The sequence below is a fragment of the Leucoraja erinacea genome, chromosome 50, assembly GCF_028641065.1.
Source record: "Leucoraja erinacea ecotype New England chromosome 50, Leri_hhj_1, whole genome shotgun sequence".
In the NCBI taxonomy this organism is placed as follows: Eukaryota; Metazoa; Chordata; class Chondrichthyes; order Rajiformes; family Rajidae; genus Leucoraja; species Leucoraja erinaceus.
This window is the reverse complement of record NC_073426.1, coordinates 387,221-397,816: the sequence shown is the minus strand read 5'-3', so window position 1 is coordinate 397,816 and position 10,596 is coordinate 387,221. Positions and strand designations below refer to the sequence as shown.

Here is a 10,596-nt window from a genome sequence, read left to right as displayed (position 1 = left end):
TGTGGGTTGGAGGAAGGACAGGTGAATCTTTGTCTCGCCTTGATCCGGGTTGGTGATGAGGGAGGAGCTGTACGGACAGGTGTTGCAGTCCTGTGGTTGCAGTGGAAAGTGCCTGGGGCTGGGGGTGGAGGAGAAGGATGATCAGACCAAGGAAGACTCATGGAAAAGGCGAAGAGAAAGATCAAGTCACCTTGAGTTTGTCATTTGCACGTACCATAAGGTATAGGTCCTATAAAAATCTTGCATGCAGCAACATCACCACAGGCACATAGACTCGGGCAACACACACAAAATCATAGATTATAAATAAATTAATCATTAATTTTACAAGTGAAAAGAAAAAGACGGACAACGATACCCTAGCTATTTGTACCAAACTTGTTGAGAATGAAGTTCCATGTAGTGCAAGAGATGGTCTGTAGCAGTCCATTGCCGTTGGAAAGTAGGGAGGTTGTAGAAAAGTAGCTATTCCTAAACTTGGTGGTGTGGAGTTTCAGGTTTCCGAACCTCCTGCCTGATGGTAGCAGTGAGAAGGCATGGACTGCATGGTGGGAGATCTTTGGTTATAGATGTTGGCTGTTTGAGGCAGTGCCTTGTTTACATATTTTCAAAGGAAGTCGAGAAGACTGCAGATGCTGGAATCACGCACAAAGACACACTATTGGAGAGCTCAGAGGGAATGAACTGATCGTGTTCCCGGAGGTCGAAACCCTTCTTCACTCGGATGAGAGTAGACGACTAATGCGTGTAGTGGTCAGAGATGTTAAGCAATGCAGGGGTAAAAATTAGAGAAATATGTGCTGTTCTCCGGCCGCTGGGAATGTTTCCTGGACTCCTGTTGCCTGGCCTCCTGCTGCCTGGCCTCCAAGTTCCTTTGCCAAGATGCCCGTCCGCAGAGACTGATGCTGTTCATTTCCTTTACCAAGATGGCGCCGGGCAGTTGGAGCCAAACCGGCGTCCAACTACACATGCGCAGAGCTGCAGAGGCGGCTCCCGAGTCCCGCCTGCGTGCTGGCGCGTGCGCACAGTTGCCGAAGATGGCGGTCAGCCTGCGTGTGGTGACGGAGGCGCTGAGGGAGCTGACGGTGCCGGCGGGTGAGGGGACGAGTGGCCGCGGGGGTGAAGGGTCCGGAGGGGGAAGGAGGGGGGCGAGGGGCCCGGAGCAGATAACTGCGCTCGACGGGAGGGTAACCATGCGTGAGGGCGAGGGAAACGGCCGCCCGTGTGCTGCCCCCGGGTAACTCTGACAAGTGTGAGGTGCTGCACGCGGGTAAATGAACGAGGGCAGCACCTGTACCCAGAGGGGAGGGGAGGCCGGGGCGCGGACACACCCCGGGGTGCTGGGAGCGGTGACACCTTGGGGTGCTGGGGGCGGTGACACCTCGGGGTGCTGGGGGCGGTGTCACCTCGGGGTGCTGGGGGCGGTGACACCTTATAACAATTACAGCACAGAAACAGGCCATCTCGACCCTTCTAGTCCGTGCCGAACACACAATCTCCCCTAGTCCCATACACCTGCGCTCAGACCATAACCCGCCATTCCCTTCCCATCCATATAACTATCCAATTTATTTTTAAATGATAAAAACGAACCTGCCTCCACCACCTTCACTGGAAGCTCATTCCACACCGCTACCACTCTCTGAGTAAAGAAGTTCCCCCTCATGTTACCCCTAAACCTCAGTCCCTTAATTCTCATGTCATGTCCCCTTGTTTGAATCTTCCCTACACTCAGTGGGAACACCTTGGGGTGCTGGGGGCGGTGACACCCCCGGGGTGCTGGGAGCGGTGTCACCTCGGGGTGCTGGGGGCGGTGACACCTCGGGGTGCTGGGGGCGGTGACACCCTGGGGTGCTGGGAGCGGTGTCACCTCGGGGTGCTGGGAGCGGTGACACCTCGGGGTGCTGGGGGCGGTGACACCTCAGGGTGCTGGGGGCGGTGACACCCCCAGGGTGCTGGGAGCGGTGTCACCTCGGGGTGCTGGGGGCGGTGACACCTCGGGGTGCTGGGAGCGGTGTCACCTCGGGGTGCTGGGGGCGGTGACGCTAGTGGCGATTGGCACGCTGGCCTTGCACGGTGTGGGCATTAAGTACTCGAGTAGTAATGCGATGCTCCAGTCGTTGGTGAGACCACACCGGGGGGGGGCGGGGGTCACAAGGTGTAGTTCTGGTCACAACACTGTAGGAAATATGTCATTAAGATCGAGGGAGTAGAAGAGATTCACTAGCATGTTGCCTGGACTGGAGGGCTTGAGTTTAGTTTAGTTTAGTGATACAGCGCGGAAACAGGCCCTTTTACCCACTGGGTCCACACCGACCAGTGATCCTTGCACACCAACACTATCTCACACACACCAGGAACAATTTACACTTACACTAAGTCAATAAGCGAGTTCGGTATTCCGAACGCAAGGAATCATGGGATTTGTTTAAGGCCAAACGCTATAAAGAACTAAGCGCTGTAGAATCAGTGAGTATAGTTTGGGAGGGGGACGGGGGGGGGGGGGGTGACTGGATCGGCTCTCGGCAGCTGCACGCACTCAGACACGCCCCTCATCCGCAGCCAGGATTGAATACGAGTCCCCGAAGCCACAAGCACTGCCGAACCGCCACTGGACCGTCCCCGTTTTACCCCTCCCCCCCAAGTGTACCCACAGCCGTCACCCCAAGTACAAGACAGAGCTGTGCTGCACCTTCCACACCACCGGCTTCTGCTCCTACGGTACCTGCTACCGCTTCATCCACAACCCCGAGGAGGAACAAGGGCCCCGGCCTTGTCTGCGCCAGAATGCCAGCCTGGGCTCAGCCTTCTCCGGCCCGGCACTAGACTGGGTGGCCTTCAACCCCGACCTGGAGCTGGAGCTGGAGCTGGCCCGGACTCTGGCTTGGGAGGAGGTTGCTGGTACCACCAACAGCACCAGCAGCTCCAGTAGGAGCCCGTCCACAGACTCCCTCTCCGATCAGGTCGACTCCAGCAGCAGCGGTTCTGAGTCGCCCATCTTCGAACAGGGCCAGCGGTTGCCCATCTACATCAGGATCTCGGTGTCAGACTGAGGGGAGGTGGGTGAAGAAGAGAAGTGAATCAGCACCTCGCGCTGGCTCCAAGTCTGGGGCCGCCCCCCGACAGGGACAGGACACCCGGGAGTGAACGGCCCAGCAGCAACAATGCCCGCAGCGATGGGGAGCCAGGCCCAACCCTGTCAGTCCAGAGCTGCCGGCCCACCCGACGGGACAGGCAGAGCCGAGATGGAGCAGCCGGCTGCAAGTCTGGGGCTGCCCCGCCAGCCCACAGCCACCCCGGACACCTCCGGACAGGGATAGGACACCGGGGCGGGGATGCGGACGGCCCAGCAGCAACTCAACAGCGGCCGCAGTCAGGATTGAACCTGCGTCTCTGGCGCTGAAAGCTCTCTACCGCTGCGCCACCGTGTTCTAAGGAGAGACTGTACCGGGACTGTTTCCCCTGGAGTGAAGGAGGCTGAGGAGGTGAACGTAGAGATTGATAAAATTATGAGAGGTGTTGACGGGTGAATGGTCAATCTTGTTTTTCCCAGGGTGGAAGAGAAAACCAAAATACATAGGTTTAAGTTGGTAGGGGAAAGATTTAATAGGAACCTGAGGGACAGGTTTTTGTCATAGAGGAGGGGTGGGTATATGGAACAAGCCATTGGAGAAGGCAGATTGATGGGTGACATGTTTAGAAGTCATAGGACAGGTTCGTGGATAGGAATGGTTAGTGATTCAGGCCAAAGGAAAATGTGACTGAAAAATCCAGTCTCAAGAAGGGTCTCAACCCAAAACCCATTTTTTCTCTCCATAGATGCTGCTTCACCTGCTGATTTACTCCAGCACTTTGTGTCTACCTTCCATTTTACCAGCATCTGCAGTTCTTTCTTACACAGGAAAATGTGGTCAACTTGGTCAGCATGGACGTGTTGGGCTGAAGGGCCTGTTATTGTGCATTTACTATGATTCCAATAAAAGCAGAAATGGCTTGAAGTACTCTGCAGCTCGGGCATCATCCGTTTCAAGTGAAAGCTCCACCAATAAAATCTTTAATCTTTTTGTTTTTCCACAGGATGTGCTGGCTTTTCCCAGAACCTTTTTTACTTCTGATTTGTGTTATCTGCAGCTTTTGGAGCAGGGTATAAGGGGTTTCACCACTTGAGATTGTTCACCTGTGGCCATGGTGGGGGTGCGGGCGGGGGGGGGGGGGTGAATGTGGGACAAATTCTTGGCCACGATCCATACAGCAGCTGATGTATGCCCACTGTGATTCTTTGCAGAAGTGACTGCGGTGTCACAGGCCAGTTGTGAGGATGTGCTTCTACAGACTCTCTCCCGCAAACTCGCTGCCCATCACGAGAAGCTGCAGCAGGATCCAGTCAGATTGGCTCTGGGGAAGCTGAGGAGCAGCATGCTGGCCCAGTTAGCTTGGCCCATGAGCAGCGATGATGTTGTGTGGAGCTTTGTTGCTGAGCTTCTTGTGCTGCTCTTGTGTTTGAAGCAGACAATGATCGATGTGTTAGCACAATTCACACCCCCAAAACCAAACCCCAAGAGCCCAGAGTGTGCACCGCCTCTCTCTCCTGACACTCTAAGCATCTTGCAGCAGAAGACCGTCCAATCCGCGCTGCAGTTTGTTGTGACTCTTGGGATCTGCTCTCACCTGCTACCTGGGGTTGGGATTCCCCTTGGCTGCAGGTCAGAGTTTGCAGCAACGGTTGAGAAGGTGGTTGGTGACTCGATGCCTGCGAGTGGGACATGGCGACTGCTCAACGTCACGCAGGTGCTCCTCAGCATTGCTGAACACCCGTCCCTGGAGAGCCTTGTGTTCACCAGGCATCTCGGAGATCTCATGGCCAGTCTCTGCCAACTGAGTTATTCATCAACCAAAGATCAACGGAAAGCTTCACCAGGACACATTGCCACTCAGAAGGTACAGTAACCAATATTACAATAACCAGCTATCTCAACTACACACTCGATATTTTAAATAACTCTGCCAATTACCAACCTAGTAGTTCTCCAATCAAAGTGCATTCTGAACCCATAGCAAGAGCCTGTGCTGTTTCCTCCTTTGTCCCAAGAGAATGGACTGTTTCTCCATGTATAGGGTTTACAGATTTCTATCAGTTGGGTTGAGCAATGCGTTAGCAAATGCTGACTGGGAGAGAGGGGGCGTTGGGGCAGAGAGAGTTGACCTGTTCAGCATTAGTGCCATCTCACGGCTGTGTTGTTTGATCACAGGTTACATTCAACCAGATCTTGCTCCCTCTGCGTAAAGCAATGTAGCAGTGTGATTTGTTCAACTGCAGGCTGTCGAGGGAGGGGGCACATTATGGACACAAACATATGAGAGTGGCTGGTGACTGGGGTGCATGCTGGAGGTTGTGTCCTGGGGAACCATGCTGAGTTTAACGCTCGTAACACTTATGTGTTTCTGTCAGGGCCTCACTGAAGAAGAGCAGCGGGCCTGTCAGGAATCCCTCCGGAAAATGTTGGATCAAGTTTATCAGCCGAATGTTATCAAGGAACTGCTGATTCTTCAGCGAGGAGCGAAGGTAACAGTCTCTGATGTGGGCAATAAGTGCTGGCCTTCCCTGTGATGTCAACATAGTCATGGGCTGGTAATCACAAAAGCAGGCCATTCCGCCCACCATGTCCTTGCTGACCATCAAGTGCGCATCTGTACAAATCCCATTTACCAGCTCTTGGTCTGTAGCTTTCGACACCTTGTTAAATGTTGCCAGTCTACCTGCCTCCAACACTTTCTCAGGCAGCGTATTCCACACTCCAATCACCTGGGTGAAAAAGAAACTCCTCTAACCTTTTCACTCCTCACCTTAAGCCGAAGGACATCTCAGGTCTTCAAATTGGAAAGGGTACAGAAGAAATTCACCGGGATGTTACCTAGACTTGTTGCCTTAAATTATAGAGGTGTACAAAATCATGAGAGGCATAAATAAAGTGAACGCTCAAAGATTACAGCATTCTAAAGCTAGAGGACACATGCTGAAGGTGAGAGGGGAGAGATTTAAGAGGGACTTCAGGCAACATTTTTAGTCAAAGATAATTCTAATTAGAATATGCACCAGATGAACATAGAAACAGATGCATTTTGACAGATATATGGAGAGGAAGGGTTTAGAGGCTATGTGCCCAATCCAGGCAGACTAACGCAGAATGCCAACTTGTTCAGCATAGGCAAGGTGGGTTGAAGGGCCTGTTCTCATGCTCTATGGCTCAGCGGCCCAGCAAGCTACTCAGTCCAGGGTGGTCAGCATTCGCCAACAAATTGCGGCTCATGTTTACTCATTCCCTTCACTGAAAGACATCTACCTCACTTGTTGATTCTGACATCTATCGGACTCCAATTCCATAATATGGTGCGACCCTGGATTCTTTTCTGATATCACCTAGCAAACCCCTTGCTGCAGTGGTACTTGTGCTGGGCAGTACATGGTAGTCTTGTCAGCAATGCCATCCATGGACATGAATAGCCAGCAAGGAAGGCTGGTGGGGAACTCCAGGAGGGTTAGTTACATGACTTGTTGCAGCCATATTGAGTGTGTTTGTGTTTGCAGGTGGTCAGAGCGAGAGGTGGCTCTGCACGAACCATGCTGAAGGCTCCGGCCTGGCTGCGACGTGTTTGTGGCCAATTCTTGTCCCAGGCACTGATGAAGCCTCATGGTGTCCAGGCCGTGGTAAGAGGAATTGTGGAAGGAGCTGGTGGTAAGTGATCAGATCACCACAGCCCATTGCTGGGGCAGGGGGTCGGGAGGTGTTAATTGTCAGGAATTGATGCAGCAGTTCTGGACATATTATATTGTGGAGTGGGGAATGATGCCCAGTGGTAGAACATGTTAAAACATGGAGCAGCAGGGCTCAAGAACAGGCCCTTCAGCCCTGAAGAAGGGTTTTGACCGGAAACGTCACCTATTCCTTTTCTCCAGAGATGATGTCTGACCTGCTGAGCTACTCTAGCATTTTGTGTCTACCTTCAGCTCGCAATGTCTGTTTCAGACTGTATGTCAGGACCATCTCTTATCTGCCTGCACATAATCCATTCCCTCCATCCCCCTATTGATGTGCCTATCCAAAAGTTAAATGCCACCATTGTATCTGCCTCAATCACTACTGGTTAGGTAAAGGGAGTCACTGAGAGAGGAGATCCTTTCCCTTTCTCAAACTGCTTCTCGTCCACCATCTAACTCCACTCTCCTATCCAACCCCCCCCCCCCCCCCCCCCCCCCCCCCCCCCCCCCCCTTACTGTTTAACTGCCATTTGCTCTTCATGTTTTATATTAATGATTTGGACGAGGAGATTGAAGGCTTTGGGGCCAAGTTTGCAGATGATACGAAAATGGGTGGAGGGGCAGGTTGTGTGGAGAAAGCAGAAGGACTTGGACATGTTGTGAGAGTGGGCAGAGAAGTGGCAGATGGATATAGTGTAGCAAAGTGTGGAGTCATGCAGTTTGGTAGTAGGAATAAAGGAGTAGATTATTTTGTAAATGGCGTCAGAATCCACAAATCGGAGGTGCAAAGAGACTTTGAAGTGCTGGTGCAGGATTCCCAAAAAGTTAATCTGCAAGTCAAATCGGTAGTAAAAAAAGCAAAGGCAATGCTAGCATTTATTTCAAGAGGGCTTGTATACAAAAACAGGGATGTAATGCTGAGAATAGACACAAAAAGCTGGAGTAACTCAGCGGAACAGGCAGCATCTCTGGAGAGAAGGAATGGGTGACGTTTTGGGTCGAGGACCTTCTCCAGACTGGTTAGGGATAAGGGAAACGAGATATAGACGGTGATGCGAGTGATAAAGAACAATCAATCACAATCACAATAATACTTTATTAGCCAAGTATGTTTTGCAACATACGAGGAATTTCATTTGCCAAGTCAGTCAAACAAATAAAAAGCAACGGAACACACAAAATACATTTTAACATAAACATCCATCACAGTGACTCCTCCACATTCCTCACTGTGATGGAAGGCGGAAAAAAGTTCAGATCTCTTCCCTTCTTTCCTCTCCCGCGGTCGGGGCCCTCGAGCTCTCCGTTGACGGGACGATCTTGACTCCCTTACCTGGCGCGGTTTTGGCCCTCTACATCGAGGTGATCAGCTCCTGCATCGGGGATGTCAGCTCCCCCACGCCAGGCACGATGGAACCCCACGTCAGGGCTGGCGTAGACAGACGAATTGGGAGTAGGGGATAGAGCCTTTGCTGGAAGCAGGGTGGGGAAAAAGTGTAGTCGAGACAGTTGTGGGAGTCAGTAGGCTTGTAAATAAATGCTGAGGCTCCATAAGGCGCTGGTAAGGCTGCATTTGGAACATTTTGGGCATCTGAGGAAGGATGTGCTGGCTCTGGAGAGGGTCCAGAGGTGGTTTACAAGAATGATCCCAGGAATGAGTAGGTTAACATATGATTCGCGTTTGACGGCACTGGGCCTGTACTCGCTGGAGTTTAGAAGAATGAGAATCTCAACCTCATTGAAAGCTTGAATAGAGTGGATGTGGAGAGGATGTTTCCACTAGTGGGAGAGTCTAGGACTTGAGATCATAGCCAAAGTAGTAAAGGATGTTCTTTTAGGAAGGAGATGAGGCGAAATTTCTTTAATCAGGGGGTGGTGGGTCTGGAATTCTTTGCCACAGAAGGCTGTGGAGGCTGTCAGTGGATATATTTAAGGCAGAGATAAATAGATTCTTGATTAGTACGGGTGTCAGAGGTTATGGGGAGATGGCAGGAGAATGGAGTTAGGAGGGAGAGATAGATGAATGGCGGAGTAGACTTGATGGGCCAAATGGCCTAATTCTGTTCCTATCATTTACGATCTTATGATCTAAGCTTGTCCAAAGATGGTCAAAACAAGGTGGAGCAACAGTGAAACTAGTACAACGACTAAAGTGGGGGAGGGCCAGAGAGAGAGGGGTTGAAAGGGTTATATGATGTTAGAGAAATTAATAGTCATATCACTGGGTTGTAAGCTGCCCAAGCGTAATGTGAGGTGTTAAATTTGAGCGGTATAAATTAGATTTTTCAGACTTCAAGTAACCTCTCTCTCCATCCCTCCCCCACCCTTGTCATTGTACGAGTTTCACTGTCGTCTTGTTGAGTCATTTCGTCTGTAATTCCTTTTAACCTAACCCGCAGCTAATGTTTCTATCATCATTACTTTTTTGTATATCTTTCATTCATTTGTTCCATATCTCTCTATATCCCTGTCTATAAATCTCTTGTTTCCCTTTTCCTGGACTCTCAGTCTGAAGAAAGGTCTGTCTGTCTGTCTAATCCTGAAATTAAAACAAGTTTTGTTCAGATTAATGGCTTTACAAGTTATTCACATCTTAAATTTTATAAAACCCCACCTTGAAAAAAGTGCTTAAAAAGGGTTCTAAGAGTAAACCTAGCAATTATAGGCCTGTTAGTTTGACTTCAGTGGTGGGCAAATTAATGGAAAAGATACTTAGAGATAATATATATAAGCATCTGGATAAACAGGGTCTGATTAGGAACAGTCAGCATGGATTTGTGCCTGGAAGGTCATGTTTGACTAATCTTCTTGAATTTTTTGAAGAGGTTACTAGGGAAATTGACGAGGGTAAAGCAGTGGATGTTGTCTATATGGACTTTAGTAAGGCCTTTGACAAGGTTCCTCATGGAAGGTTGGTTAAGAAGGTTCAACTGTTGGGTATAAATGCAGGAATAGCAAGATGGATTCAACAGTGGCTGAATGGAGAAGTCAGAGGTGGATGGTTGTTTGTCGGGTTGGAGGCAGGTGACTAGTGGGGTGCCTCAGGGATCGGTGTTGGGTCCTTTGTTATTTGTTATGTACATCAATGATCTGGATGGTGTGGTAAATTGGATTAGTAAGTATGCAGATGATACCAAGATGGGGGTTGTTGTGGATAATGAAGAGGATTTCGAAAGTCTACAGAGTGATTTAGGCCATTTGGAAGAATGGGCTGAAAGATGGCAGATGGAGTTTAATGCTGATAAACGTGAGGTGCTACTCCTTGGCAGGACAAATCAAAATAGGACGTACATGGTAAATGGTAGGGAATTGAAGAATACAGTTGAACAGAGGGATCTGGGAATAACCGTGCATAGTTCCTTGAAGGTGGAATCTCATATAGATAGGGTGGTAAAGAAAGCTTTTGGTATGCTAGCCTTTATAAATCAGAGCATTGAGTATAGAAGCTGGGATGTAATGTTAAAATTGTACAAGGCATTGGTGAGACCAAATCTGGAGTATGGTGTACAATTTTGGTCGCCCAATTATAGGAAGGATGTCAACAAAATAGAGAGTACAGAGGAGATTTACTAGAATGTTGCCTGGGTTTCAACAACTAAGTTACAGAGAAAGGTTGAATAAGTTAGGTTTTTATTCTCTGGAGCGCAGAAGGTTAAAGGGGGACTTGATAGAGGTCTTTAAAATGATGAGAGGGATAGACAGAGTTGATGTGGATCGGCTTTTCCCTTTGAGAATAGGGAAGATTCAAACAAGAGGACATGACTTCAGAATTAAGGGACAGAAGTTTAGGGGTAACATGAGGGGGAACTTCTTTAGGACGACAGATAGCACAATGGGCT

General features: G+C 49.9%; 1 protein-coding gene across 1 annotated transcript in view; it reads left to right on the top strand.

The window, feature by feature from the left end:
• Nucleotides 1-969: 969 nt before the first annotated feature.
• Nucleotides 970-10,596, top strand: part of tango6 (transport and golgi organization 6 homolog (Drosophila)) — a 57,789-nt gene continuing 48,162 nt past the window's right edge. Inside the window, exons 1-4 of the mRNA XM_055664906.1 lie at nt 970-1,095; nt 4,286-4,938; nt 5,450-5,563; nt 6,587-6,734. Coding sequence (XP_055520881.1) covers nt 1,038-1,095; nt 4,286-4,938; nt 5,450-5,563; nt 6,587-6,734 — 973 coding nt within the window. The 5' untranslated portion in view covers nt 970-1,037. The remainder of the gene's footprint in view (nt 1,096-4,285; nt 4,939-5,449; nt 5,564-6,586; nt 6,735-10,596) is intronic.